Source organism: Pinus tabuliformis, chromosome 3_1 (assembly GCF_031772625.1).
Source record: "Pinus tabuliformis cultivar Carrire ecotype Pingquan chromosome 3_1, CPIR1, whole genome shotgun sequence".
Lineage (NCBI taxonomy): Eukaryota > Viridiplantae > Streptophyta > Pinopsida > Pinales > Pinaceae > Pinus > Pinus tabuliformis.
Window position 1 is genome coordinate 447,488,973 of NC_142301.1, and position 15,369 is coordinate 447,504,341.

At 33.0% G+C, this 15,369-nt stretch overlaps 1 protein-coding gene across 1 annotated transcript; it reads left to right on the forward strand.

Moving 5' to 3' along the window:
- Window positions 1–5,542: 5,542 nt before the first annotated feature.
- LOC149187672 (F-box/kelch-repeat protein At1g16250-like) lies at window positions 5,543–6,400 on the forward strand. The gene has a single exon (XM_089409731.1). It carries the CDS (start codon window positions 5,543–5,545, stop codon window positions 6,398–6,400), a length of 858 nt encoding a protein of 285 aa, XP_089265857.1.
- The last annotated feature ends 8,969 nt before the right edge of the window (window positions 6,401–15,369 follow it).

The window sequence follows — 15,369 nt, forward strand, 5'->3', positions numbered from 1 at the left end:
TTAGCTTGGGATGATGTTATATATTAATGAATGTTTAAAGATTGCAACACATCTATAGTAGTCATTTATGTTGATCCAAGTAATATTTTGATTCATGTTGTTCTATATTTCTTTCCATGGATTGTTTTGAGGATTTCCAACTTCTCGATGATATTATTTCATTGCGATTTAGGTGTTTCATTTGTTTCCTATGTTGGCCTATGTCTGTGTTGTTGTTTATGAAAATTTTTAGTAAATTGGGTCTAAGTCCAACACGAATGGAGCAACAAGGACATATATGATAAAATCCAAAAAGATCTTAATATGACTCTTCTCCCAATGTCAAATTCCACGAATTCGGTTAGTCTCACTATTGTTCATTGATGTTACCATCTCCACTCTTTAATGTTTATATCAAGAAAATTATCAATACAAAATACACCAATAAGGCTAGTATTGGCAATTCTTCTCTAAATAAAAGCAAGGTAACACTAAAACTTGTTAATTGAAACTAGATTCTTATAGACAACTACAGAGCTAGCACTCATTTCATTCCTCTTTAAGATGCTATAAGTGTGAATATATCTGTTAAAGCAATTCTGAAAGTATCTGGAATTATTTATTACACTATATTGATAAACAACTATCTTATTGATACTTTGGAGCTTATCTATTATAAACGAGTATACTCACCAATCTACACTCTTCTAATGCTTAATTTGATGGAAATTTAGATCATCCAATGATACTCACTCTGCATATTTTGAGAAACAAATAATTTTTCCAACTTATCTTGGTCGTCATACTATGATTTTCACACATAAAAAAATCAGAAAGTTCAGACACCTACATTATCCTTGTTGAAAAGAATATTTGGAGGCATACTTTCTTGTCCTCTATACTAGTCCAACCACAAATGCTAGAAAAGAATGTGGGCACCCGTAATCTGAAAGAATGGTTTCTACGATGGTGAGCTTTGAAAAAACTTCCTCTTGAATTGGTATCACTGGTGAAGCATTCACCCTGTGCCCATGATGGATGAATATCAATCTGATCTCTACTGATAGAGGGTATTTGTTCCGTAAGAGGGGGAGGAAGGATTTGACCATCTGCAAAGATAGGATTGGAATCAAGGTTGTCTTTCCTACAAGAAATTCAACATACATCATATTGAGGTACATTATCTCTTGTCTATTTTAAGTAGTTATCCTTATCTCAACTTCAAGAATTGCCTGAGTGAAGGAGACATATTGTTTTGATCACAGCCAGAAGAGCTTCAACACAATTCCCACCATGACTTGGACCTCAAATTTCATATATGTCTTCTAGGTGTCTCTGAGGATGGATGTTCTAAACCATCAAGAACTCTGATAGAAACTGCCAAATTAGACTCAATTCCAATTAGGTTTCCAAGGGCTGTGTTCTTATCATAGAAGAAGGACTTGGTTGACTGCCATCCATCAACAAACTCATTATTCATTAATAATTTTGGGGAGAAAGATCTAAACCTTAAACATCAGAATACAAAATGTTATCTATGTGTGTGTCTATTAGGGAAATGTGGAATTTTACCTCGACGTCTAAATCTAATGAACAATTTGAAGAAATACTTAGAGAAACAACTATGAAAACATGCGCAAGGTCGGGGATCATACCACATAACACAAATTACCTTGGGCTTAGATGCCAAGTCTGACAGGTAAATGTTCCAAAATCACCCTGTCGATTTGCACCAACTTCATCCCTTCTTCAGTCAAGTTGTTTGGCTGGGTCAAGCCACAAATTGAGTGTAACCCTTGTGGATAATTTAATCCACTAGATATCTTACGAGTGAACCTAAGTCCATGACTTTTGTAATAATGCTATTTTTGTGGGTCAGACTAGAAAAGGAATGGAAGTCTTTTGCATAGCTCAATCCTATATCTCATGTAGCAGTGAATGAAAGCTCATCCACCAAAGACATTAGTGTACAGTCTCCAAATTATTGATGCTTTTATAACTTGAAGTTTCCTTGATATTTTCCATTTTTCCTCATATAAAATATTTTAACTTGTCTCTAAACTCTAGAGACATATGACCTTAGATATTAAGCTAGTGAGTGGAGGAGATGATCCATAAACTTGTGTCAATGTCTGAAATTTAGAGGGTGTATTGAATGAAATCAAGAATCTCTATTTGTTACTTCTATTTGATAATATGAACTTTTAAAATAGATCTCATAGTTATGCCTATGGCATGGGAACAAAGCTCTAGTTTTATATACATTTTGTTGGATAGAATATAATGTGGGTATGATAGAATGTCTTTATATTGATATGAGATCGATTACCAATGTAGAATGTGAGCTCCACTAGGTCCTACATTGGTGCCTTCCTCGGTCGTGTATCTAACAGAAAAAAAATTTCACGATTCACATTATATGGGAAAAGATACCATGTTCCCAAGAATGATGGAAACAATAATGGCTCTCCAAAATACTAGTGTGAGAAACTGTGATGATGCTTTCTATAGATATAAGATTATGAAAATGCTTACTAAAATAGAAAAAGGGGGCAATGGCTTCAAGACCAATATTTTAAATATAGTAGATGTGGAAAAATCTCTTAGAAGGAAACATTCTTACAAGATGAAGTTCTTTGGTAGATGTGGCAAAAGCTCTTGGAAAGAAACCTTCTTACATGATGAAATTATTTGGATTTGAATTGGGTTCCTAGTTAATGTTTAACAATAATACTAGAACTTCTAGTGTTAATGGCTCCCATGACGATGCAAACATTTTTCTTTGCTCAAATTTTTTATAAAAATATATGCATAGTTCTATAGATGTGGAAATATAGAAACACATATTCTAATATCAAAGACACACATGATATCCCTATGATGTGTTATGTGGTCATATTACTGATGTAGATATGAGGGACAAGTTCGCTACTTTGATTTTGAAAAATCCTTCGAAACAAAAGAAGGGAGGAAAAGATAAGAAATCATTGAGGAGGGATGAAAATGAATGACATTCAAAACAAGGGGAAGCTTTAGATGAAGAATAAAATAAAAGCAAGAAAGATTCAAACAAAAAGAAAAATAACCATGTGAATTCAAAGGTGTCAAAGAACTCTTCTCATGGGGATGATCAATCTCCTCGAGGGAGCTAGGATGACCATGATGAGGACGCTGACGCTGACGTGATGATGATGATTATGATGATGGAGTGGAATGGCAGACTATCACCTGTTTATGCAAACTGCAATATTGTTGGCCCATATGCATTATGGTTTCAATTTACCATTTTTTGTATTTTTCTCTTTTGTTTTGTATTTGACTTATATAATAGCGAAACAAAGTTCTTAATATTTTGTATGCTTTCACCAGTTTCAAATTGTTGAATTGGTTTTCTCTATTAAGTGCATCGTTGATTTTGGTCTAGATGTTGCAAGCAACACTTTCAGTCGACACTTTCACTATCAATCCTACTCTTTGCAATGTTATTCCTGCTACTGCCTTACAACATTTCCTTTACAACATTTGGTGCAATTGTTGGTTATTAGGTGGATCTTGGAGATTTATCCTTAATGGAATATGCTATAATATTAGTAGTAGTATACACAGATCAAGGCTTTAGATTTCTCTTCAAGTTAGTTATGTTTTTTTTTTTAATTTAATTTATTTCAAATTAATTAATTAAAAAGAATGTCATATAAACAAGTGTCATAGTGTGTATGTGGCATTGATAAGTCATGGTATTGGCCCATGGTATTGCAACAAAAGTTATTTACTAATTAAGAATTTCCATGATAAATTGGGGTGATTTTCCATTGTTAAGAATATTATTTATTTCATATAATAATAATAATAATAATAATAATAATAATAATATAACTTCGTTAACCTTTATGGTTGTTCTTAATGTGGACAATGTGAGATGCATTTTGATGCGTGGGTTTTAAGTTTATTAAAGATGGTTTACCATTTTGGGTTTACAATGCATGAAATGTGGGGAAATAGTCCAAATTATCAAAAAAAAAAAAACCATTTCCAACATCCCGCAAATGATTCTCTTGGAAAAAAGGCTATGTAATTAAGGTTTATGATTTACCTAGTTTACCATCCGTAAAATGTGAAAAAAAAAACCATTTCCACATCCCGCAAATGATTCTTTTGGAAAAAAGGCTATATAATTAAGGTTTATGATTTACCTAGTTTACCATCCCTAAAATGCGAGAATTACCCCATGTTTCATGCTTTCATTCTAAATTAGAAAAATATATATATTTAAAGTCATTTAACAATTTTTAATGACCTTAAAAAATTAAATTGTTTACCAATTCCCCCAAAACAATTTGTGGACGAGGTCATGACTTACCGAGACAACAAGGTTCAAATTTTTGTGTGAGTAATTTGTAGACCAGGTCAAGACACCTTTTAATAAGGTTCAAACTTTCGGACTATTAATTTGTGGACGGGGTCAAACCCTTACCCATCCAACACATGACCTCTGCCCATCTAACACGTGGCTCACCTGCCTCGTCTTAACGGTTAAATATTTAAGTAGATCAAAATCTCTCACCCAAATTTGACTATATATTAACCCTCATTATTTTACATATGATTCACGATTTCTACTCGGCAAGTATCGATCAATGTTCTGATTGATCTCACTGTGTTAGGATCGATCTATCACTATCTTTTCTGTAAGTAACGGGTTCATGATTTTGGTTGAGGACAATCACTATCTTTTCTGTAACTAATAGTATCGATCAATGTTCTGATTGATCTCACTGTGTTAGGATCGAGTTCTGATTGATCTCACTGTGTTAGGATCGATCTATCACTATCTTTTCTGTAAGTAACGGGTTCATGATTTTGGTTGAGGACAATCACTATCTTTTCTGTAACTAATTTTGATATTCATATCGGTATTTGCGGAGAATCATGTTTTTTTATTAGTGTTGACTAATTTATACTGAGAATAATGTTTTAACTATTTGTATGATGAAGAATTTATGTTTTTACTTAGGGTTTCTATTATGATGAATTTACATTTTTACTATACATTTCCATCCACACCAATAACAGGTTGTAATTCAAAACCTGTGGATCAAGCCATATATTCCTTATAAGCTACTTTTGTTTTGTACCCTATTTGATTTCTCACAATCTATTCCATCCACACCAATAACAGGTTGTAATTCAAAACCTGTGGATCAAGCCATATATTCCTTATAAGCTACTTTTGTTTTGTACCCTATTTGATTTCTCACAATCTATTTTTAGTAAAGGATTAATTCAATTATCTATGATGTTAATATCAGTTTTTTAACCTTTTGTTTAATTTCTTTTATTTCAGGACAAATCTAGCACCATGCTGTGTAGGTCAAAGAGGTCAGCACTGTGTATGTCAAAGAGGCTAGCACTCCCACGAGAGGTGGAGATCATCCCTAATCTCCCAGATGATATAGCTCGAAACTGTTTGCTTAGAGTGCCTTACAAATGGCACTCTACACTCAAACTGGTGTGCAGAAAATGGAATGAGATAGTGAGCGACCCCAAGTTCTACAAGGACCGAATGACCACCGGAACAACCGAACAGTTGATATGTATGATCCAGGTGGGTTTGCAAGGCATAGTAGTATTAGACCCTGTCACGCTCACCTGGGATATCCTACGTCAGAATCCTGATTTCCCTATTTTTATTCGAAGTATACCAATGGTCGATGAGTGCGTTTGCGTTAAGGGGAAGCTAGTTATCTTCGGCGGAATTTTTATTGAGAAGGCTGTTTATATTTTTGACTTCGCTTCTGCCAAATGGCGCCGAGGAACCGACATGCCCACCAAAAGGTATCGCTTCGCCTGCGCCGTATCTTCCTCTACGGGGCTCATCTACGTTGCGGGAGGGAAATACGGCGGAACTGTTTTGTCCACAGCAGAGGTTTATAATGTGGAAGAAGACAGATGGGAAATTCTTCCTCCAATGACCCAACAACGATTCGGGTGTCAAGGATTTTTTCTGAGAGAAAAATTCTTTGTATTCCGCGGTGAAGATGGAAATAATGCAGAATTTTTTGATCCAAAGACGGGCGTCTGGACAAGGGTGGATAATATGTGGAGATTCGAACGATCGTTCAAGTTGTCGTGCATAGTTGCTTCTGGGCACTTGTATACATCCACAGAAAATCAGTTGATGAAATATAATGCTGAAGAAAACGATTGGGTTATTCAAGGCGTTCTTCCTGCACAATTTCCTGAAATTTCCAGTACTGCAGAGTGGCGGGGACATATTTTTGTGTGTAAACCCATTAGCGATTTTCTCTGTCCTCGTCAGTTTTGTTATCTGTTGAACCCGTTGACTAACGAGTCTATTGAATTCGAAGTACCCGAAAACTTTGTTGGTAAAACTATGCATGCTGCAACAGTGGAGATCTGAATATCGTCTCCAGTTGAAAAGGTTTCCACCCTCTCTGCTAATTTTATCGCGTCTTTTTGTATCTGTGTGGTTTCCAGCCTCGCTGTTAACCGTATCCAGTCTTTTTGGATCTTTGTATTTGTCTTTTGATTTAATTTGTTTTTATAAAGATACACCTCTGAAGTTTTCAAAAATTAGTTTTTCCTATTTAATTCAATTCACGATTCAAAAATGAGTTTGCTTCCCATTTAATTAAATTCAGGTTGGAAAAAGATGCGTTTTCGAAATTTTGAAAAATAATTATAATAAAGAAAAAATAAATTTGTTTTAATAAAATATTAAAAATAAATAAACAATATAAAAGTTTTATAATTTAATAAGCAGTTTTATAATTGTATTTAGAGATTTAGTAGGGTAGATATGTTGCAGTGTGTTATAATCTTATCTTATTTAACATTTCATTTATTCAAATTATATTAAAAAAGATAAAAACAAAATTAAAATAAAACAATTAATTTAATGTTAGTAGTTTTTGGATTTTAAATTTTGAATATAATATTTTAAAATATAATATCTTTATTTTAAAATATAATATATTTATCTTATGTTGGATTCCCTAGCCAATATGCTAAAGATATGTAAAGTAATTTAATGTAACTTAAACGTTTTGATTTGGTAAAAAAAAATTAAAATATGGTAGAGATGTGTAGCTTAATATAATGTAAACATTTTAATTTAGTGTAAATAAATTAAAAATAACATTATAAAATTTAAATAATAATAAAATAGAAAAACTTCATGGTATGAAAAACCCATGGTATTTAAGTGGAATATAACCTATTTAAGGGCGGAATTAAAGAATCCTAGATCCATCTTAGTTTGATGTTATATTTAGATAAATAGTTAGCTATAGAAATCGATGGTGTTGAATCTATGTGGCTTGTAAAGGTGGTATTTTCAATGACCCTAGATTTTTTTTGTATGTTTTGTTTTTAGCATTGAATGGATGAATACAAAATGTGTATGTGTAGAAGCTTGTTCATTCTAATGGCTTCTTTGATGATCACTTTAGAATAACATATGTAATGTATTCTTTAATTTGTGTAGTAATGTAAGTTTAGAAACGAAAAAACTTAACTATGAAAGTGACCTAGCATGGTAGTGGATTGTGGGGAAAATATTAGGTAACATGTCATTATTACATTTTATCTACAATATTTGCCTACCACCATCCACTTTTTAGAAGGTTGGAAGAAATATTGGGTAAAATATAATGCTATAATATTACATTTTACCCAATATTTCCCCTCATTTGGTCCACTTTTTATATTTTAAACTTAAAAGTAATCAAACACAACTATAAAATTATAAGGGTGAGGGTAAATATTTAATATTTAAGCTCACCATTTTTACTAAGTGGTAGTGGTAATAAATATTACGTAAAATATAGTAATTTAATATTATATTTTATCTAAGATTTCCTCTTATGGTATAGATGTTGTAATGTTTAACATTTTGAACCGATCAAAATAAAATAAAAAACAAATTAATAAAATAAAGAAAATAAATTAGAAAATTAGGGAAGCCATAGAGATTGAAAGACGACCTAATAATCTTTATTTAAGCTCACCATTTTTACTAAGTGGTAGTGGTAATAAATATTACGTAAAATATAGTAATTTAATATTATATTTTATCTAATATTTCCTCTTATGGTATAGATGTTGCAATGTTTAACATTTTGACCAGATCAAAGTAAAATAAAAAACAAATTAATAAAATAAAGAAAATGAATTAGAAAATTAGGGAAGCCATAGAGATTGAAAGACGACCTAATAATCTTAATAGGGATGCCTAGTGGAAAATCAATAGTTGTTGGATTCCGACCCTTTCCTCTTAGCTTCCTCCCTTTCGTTTCTCCTTCTCCTCCCTTAGGTTTTTATATTTTTTAATTTGCCCCGTCGAGATTGGTTCCTTGATCCCTTCCCTCTTTTTTTCTTTCCTTCTTAACTAAAAAATACCTTAATTAATATTAAATTCAATTATTCTTAGTACATGAATACATGAAAGCATTTCTATTATTTATTCCTTTTTATAACTAAATATTTTCTTCTCATTTCATTTAAGTTTAATATTGAACTGATCTTTTTTTCTTTTCTACTAAAAAAATAAACTAATTAAAATTAAATTTGATTATTCATAGTAACTATAACCAAATAAAAAGAAAATCTTATTTTATAACTTGTTATTTCTTTCACATTTTAGTTAAGCTTAATAATTACCATTTTAATTTTTATTTCATTAATAAATTTAGTTTAATTGAATATTTAACCATTTCAATTTTTATTTTATTAAAAAAATTAGTTTATTTTTTATTTTCTTCTAAAGGTCATATTAGTTATATAGAAATTAAAATAAATTAATAATAATGAATAAATAATAAATAATTTTATTTTTAGGGTTCGGTTAGTTAGATATTATTATATCACATTAGCTAGATATTAATATTATCTAGTTAGTTATGAGTAAATAAATAACAATTATTTTATTTTAAGAGTGAGTGAGTTTTTCCGAAATTATTTTCAACTCAAAATAAAAAACGTTAAATTAATAATTATATTTATATCGATAATTATGGTTAATTATAATTAATAATTCATCTTGAAACTTCTTTTAAAATGAAAAGAGATTTGATCCCTCTTGGAGCTTGGCAGAGCCAAAGTTAATATGGATCTAAGTTGTATAATTATTTAATTATAGATTTTATATTATCTTTTTATTTTATTAAAAGTATTTAATATTAAGATATAATTGTATAAAAAATAAAATAAGTTACTATTATTTTTCAACAATGCATGAATTTATAGTTTTATAGATTAGTGTGATTAAATGACTCCCCTCTAAATTAATATTTTATTTGTGGATAATACTATAATATTACATTTTACCCAATATTTCCCCTCAGTTGGTCCATTTTTTATATTTGAAATTTAAAAGTAAACAAACTCAAATATAAAATTATAAGGGTGAGGCGAAATATTTAGTAAAAAGTCATATTTAGGCTCAGGGCAACCAGAAATATCAGGTAAAATTAACACTCACTCATACACCAACAATTCTTTTTACCAAGTTTTATTTACCACTATTAATCTTAATTGTTAAAACAATTAGGCTGCCATAACAGATGTTGTTAAGTATTAATTAAAATATTTTGATCAGTTTGTAAAGGAACTAGAGAATCTCTTGAATTAACTTCTAGAAATAGTTACAAAGAGTTCTCTCATCTTCTTCCTTCAAAAAGAAAAAGGATAGAACCCTCAAGGGGGTTATAAGGAGGAAACTTTGCTGTGATTATTTTTTTTCCTAGACTCTGTCAATAATCATTACTAGGAAAAGTAGATTCTTTACTTTTACAACCCAGAGTAAATTAACATGCTAGATTATGTTATTAACGTTATTATGTGATCAGGAAATATTGTCTCTAGATACATTTCATTGTTATCATATTTCTACATGTAATTAGGGCATACAAGAAATAATGACTGTATATATTTACATAGAAGTGATTACTTACATAAACATTCTAAGCATTAGCAACGAAGGGTTTAGTTCAGAGATTCAATATTATTTTATTATCCTTCATTATTTAACTGTATCTCTAAATTTTACACAGTCCTTTGGAAAACATACACAAATATCTAAATTTTACACAGTCCTTTGGAAAACATACACAAATATATAAAATATTAGTTTCCAGAATTTGCATTGGTACCTTCCTACTTATTTATGATAGAAGAAACCTATATAAATTAATCTACCGAACCATCCTATGAATTTGGATTGCAAGTAGTTGACGAGATAGGGTTTATCGCCTCTTGGTCGAGTTCTGGAGAGAACTCACCATGAGCCAAGTACCTAGGCTATGTTAAAAGCCTATGTTAAAAACCGCAACCTTCTGAGTTGTTAATTCGTAACTATAATCGAGTAGGACTGAGATGATTATATTCAGAGACAAAGTACTAACATCCATAGATATATTATCATAGTCGCCCCATTTACATAATAAACAATGAAATTCAATTCGGGAAACTAAACCTACACAGAAATAAATGAAAATCTCAATAAATATCTAAAGCCGAGCTATCACCGCAGATTAGATATAAACATTTAATATATATAAATCCTTATACAAAGAAATATACAGTTAGTCTTCTTGTAGAAACTTCCATGGAACGAAAGAGCTAAATCCAAAGCTATCTTGTTGATAACGCAAAGGAAAACATGTTCAAAATAACTAATTACATTTGCTAGCAACAGGTAAGGCTTAGGGGATTAGTTAATAACAATTCTTGAAAACCCTATGTCAATTGAAGGCCTCTTCTAGAACTCGAAATACAAGGAAAGATCTGAATCAAAAACCCACCTGGACAACAAAGACAGTAAGCTTCACTAGGATCATTGTTGTCACCCAAAACTCCATGTCAGATGTAGAGTTTCAAACGATCGATACAGGTACCTACACTTGAGAATTCCTGGAATAAGGACCAGAATCGAATAACATCATGGCTATCAATACAAAACCTTGCAATAAAATGAAGGAATTTACTTGGATTGAAGATTACCATCCTTTGAGCTGCGGATGAAACCTGTAGTAGCACAGTGAGCATTAATGAAAAGCGGAGAATAATCTTAAACATCAAACCCTATGAAAATTGTAGTTTACCTCATGCTAGAATCAACCCACTCCATCAGAATCTCTGAGTCCATTATTTAGTTGTTTCACCTATGCACAAGGGCATCACTAAAACCTCAACAATCATCCATCAAAGCTCATGACAGGATGCGCAAAGGATAATAGCAGAGAATCCTTAAACAAAAGACTCCAAAGATATCAGTTAGGAGGGTTTGAATATACCTATAGGGTTGAGGACATAAGTGTGGCCAAGCAATGAACCAGGTTGTCACTCTTTCACCTCTGTCACACTCCCTATGGTAGAGGGAAAGAGTTGAACCATAACACATCCAAATGACCCCAATCCATGTCTGTTCTAATGAATTAAACTGTTAATTAATTCCTACTTGCGAGGGCCATTGATCTCACACCATCGAATGGTGTAGAGCAAGTGTCACCTAACCCATCCCCTCTACATTAATTGTATAGAAGTGGCACTGGTACGAGGACATCAGAAGTCCCTTCATCGCCATGGTGAGATGTCACCACCAGTGAGCCAGTACCGAGGGACTTTAATTCTTGCATGGATGACTGTACCTGATCATTTACTATAGTTGTCAACCTACCTTAGTAATGACGTCTAGAACATTAATAATAATAATAAATATTTATGTTTAATTACAGTTATATGGTACAAATGGTATCAGAGCCCACACTCACACACTAAGACTTCTGGGTTTGTTTAAGACAGTCAATTAAGTTATGATGTATAAAATTGATGCAGAAAGAAAAATAAACTGAGTATGGGTGAATATGAGCACATAGACAGAGGTTAGCACTAAGGAATAAGAATGCAGAGGAGCCCGAGATCATCAAACCAACCGAAAGTGCCTTATGTGGAAGCCAACCCAGAAATATGGATACAACTGGTAGAATAATTGGTGCAAACCAACGTTGCCCTACTTGAAACTATGCAACAATTAATGTCAGAGATTATGAACTTGAGGACAAACAAAGAACTGCTAAGATAGGAGTAGGAAAATATTCGTAAAAGCCTATCTAACCGATAGAATCAGTGAGGACTAGACCCTAGTAAAGAGAATAGGGAGAAGACCCCAACTGCCCATAATGGGGAAAATAATGAAGAATCAGCAAAAGGCCATAAGGAGGAGGAAGAGGGGCGTTCAGATAACGTTTCCAATCAATGAAAGACAAAAATATAGAAGATATAATTACAAGGCAAGTTCAAGAAAATAAAGCCGTCGTTGTTTGAAGGAGAATCTGAAGAAGCAGCGGAAGCCTAGTTGATCAACTGATGAGCCTCATCATTGGGTAATTATATGCGCCATAATTCACCTTGTAGCTTAGTAAAACCAACTCTTCTCATAACTTGTTACATGTTTTGATTATATTTTGTTTAATGAGATGAGTTAAAGTGAAATGTTATGCCTAGTAGACTAATATGCATTGAATGTAGGTTAGGAAGAGAAAATCAAGGAATTTTTGCAAGACTAAGGTTTGAAACTCGAATGGGATAAGGGAGAGATATTTTAGGAGGTAAATGTTAAAAAATGGCAATAAGAAATTGCTAAAAATAGAAGTGCTAAAAATAGCACTGCTAAAAATAGCAGTTGGAATGAAAAATGGAAGTGCTAAAAATAGAAGTTCTATTTTTAGTAGTTCAAGATGGATTCCTATTTTTAGTCAATATTTGGACTAAAAATAGAAATTAAAATTCCAATTTGATATTAGCAGTAGTTTGTAAATTAATTAATTAATTCATCTTGAGTTAATTAGTTAAGGAAAAACAAACTTGAAGTCTATGTGAAGACATGCAACAACTTATCTATTAATTGAGGAATTTATCCATCAGTTAAATAGATAAGGATGAGTTGTAATATTGATTTGTAATTAGCTGGCTCAGTTAACTGAGTCAAGTCTAGTTAGATTAATTTAATAGTTTGTTAAATTAATGAGAGTTTAGTTAGTTAATGCTTGCATGCATGTAACTATTATATTTCAGATAGCTAAGTATTCACTCATGGATAACTCATGCATGTCAGTTCAGAAAGAGACCGAGTTGAGATCAGAGAAGGGACAATGTACTATCAGTTGGATGGATCTTTCCTATAAAGGAAAATCATCCAAGCAAAAGGATCAAGGTTCCTTGAGGATTATGCAGTTTTACGGGGTGTGAGATCAGTGTTACACTTGGTAACAGGAGCATCACCCAGGAAAAAATATGCAAGGAAATAGGAGGCTTGGAGTGCAAAGGAGAAGGCTTAGGAGAAGTCTTGATTGCCTGTGAGCAGCTAGGAGGATTGCAGTGAGAGCTAGCTAGCTGTGAGAGCTAAGGCTTTGTGTAATCTTGATGTATTTCCACCTTCATCTGTGAGGATTGTACTGAGAGCTGGCTAGTTGTGTGAGAGCTAAGGATTTGTATAAATCCTATGTATGATAATATAGAGAGTGGGGTTTTAGGCTGAGGCTTTCCCTAGGTAAATTCTTCTGTGTTATGTGTGATTGATTTTTCCATATCGGTTATATGTGTTCTTATTGATGTTTCTCATGTTCAATTAAACTTCCACTAAATTGTTTGTAGAAGTAGATCAAGTGTTTTTCTTTAGTACATTTCATTACCAAGTGATCTACAGTGAGAATTTCTACATGGTATCAGAGCTACCTGATTTGTAGAAAAAGTTATACATGGTATCAGAGCTAGCTGATATGTAGAAAGATTCTACAAAATTCTACATGGTATCGGAGCAAAGGTGATGAAAGTGGAGAACAATATACTAAGAGGAGATTTCAAAGTTTTGAGTTTTGGGCCAGGAGTTTATCGAGCAGATATGAAAATTTCTGTAAAAAAAATTTAGAAACAAATAGTAGATTTGGATTCCTTGCAGAAAAATACCCAAAATCAAAACAAAAAATTGGTTTGATCAGAGTTCGAATGAGGGAGATATTGCTGATTTATAATCAACTCTTTTCTAGAAAATTTCGTGATAGCGAGAAATATGAAACAGATTGGTGTTCTAGCCAAGAACATTATGCACTTGAGGTACACGATGCATGCAAAGCCTTGAGGAGCAAGATTACTTGGTGGTTGAAAGGGAGAGTAAATTACCTCTCAACATGCAGCACCAGAAGAAGTCTCAGATGATTGTGGAGGAGCCACGATTGGCGAAGCAGCTTTAGGGGGTTGTGGAGCAGCAACAACTACAGAAGCTGAGAGGAGATCGAGTAGAGACATCTACTCATGCAGAGACCTCTAGTAGGGGGAAACTTCGAGCCAGGTGGGCTGAGGGATCACATGCAGTCATACCTCCAGGTAGGAGGTGGGGTGATGTGGAGTGATCATCCCAAGGAGGAGGGGCAGGATCCTTGAGGTACCCAACCTCTTTGACTCAAAATTTCTACGAGAGCCCTAATGAGGAGTAGCAAAATTGACTTATTGGGTAGAGACAGATGCAGATGGAGTGACATAGAGAGCTATAGTGCAGGGAATCCCAGGACAGCGCAGAGCATGCAGGCTGCAACAATGCGAGAGGCACAAGTGTGTTTCATAGTGCAGGGTAGCACAGAGAAGGGTGCAACAGTGTGATATGCATGGAGATGTTACAGTAGTGCAGAGGTCAGAGAGGGAGCACTTGTCAGCATCCGGTAGAGCTTCAGCATCAGAGTATGTTTCTAGCCCAACAGAGAGGTCAGTTGGGAGTCTTTTTTGTTTCGAGAGTTGCTAGAGCAACCACACTTGGTAGATGTGTTGCATGCAGAACATTCCAGAGGTACAAGATCGGGTTCGAGAGGAATCCTTTCTTGTTGAGAGGGAGTGTTGAAAAATGGCAACAAGAAATTACTAAAAATAGAAGTGCTAAAAATAGTAGTTTGGGTACCAATGCTGGATTGGGAAATAGGGAATGAAAAATGGAAGTGCTAAAAATAGAAGTTCTATCTTTAGCAGTTCATGATGGATTCCTATTTTTAGTTAGTCCCTGGACTAAAAATAGGAAGTAAAATTCGAATTTGATATTAACAGCAGTTTGTAAATTAATTAATTAATTCATCTTGAGTTAATTAGTTAAGGAAAAACAAACTTGAAGTCTATGTGAGGACATGCAATAGTTTATCTATTAATTGAGGAATTTATCCATCAGTTAAAGAGATAAGGATGAGTTGTAATATTGAGTTGTAATTATTTGGCTTAGTTAACTGAGTCAAGTCTAGTTAGATTAATGAAAGTTCAATTAGTTAATGCTTGCATTCATGTAACCATTGTATTTCAGATAACTGAGTATTTGGTCATGGATAACTCATG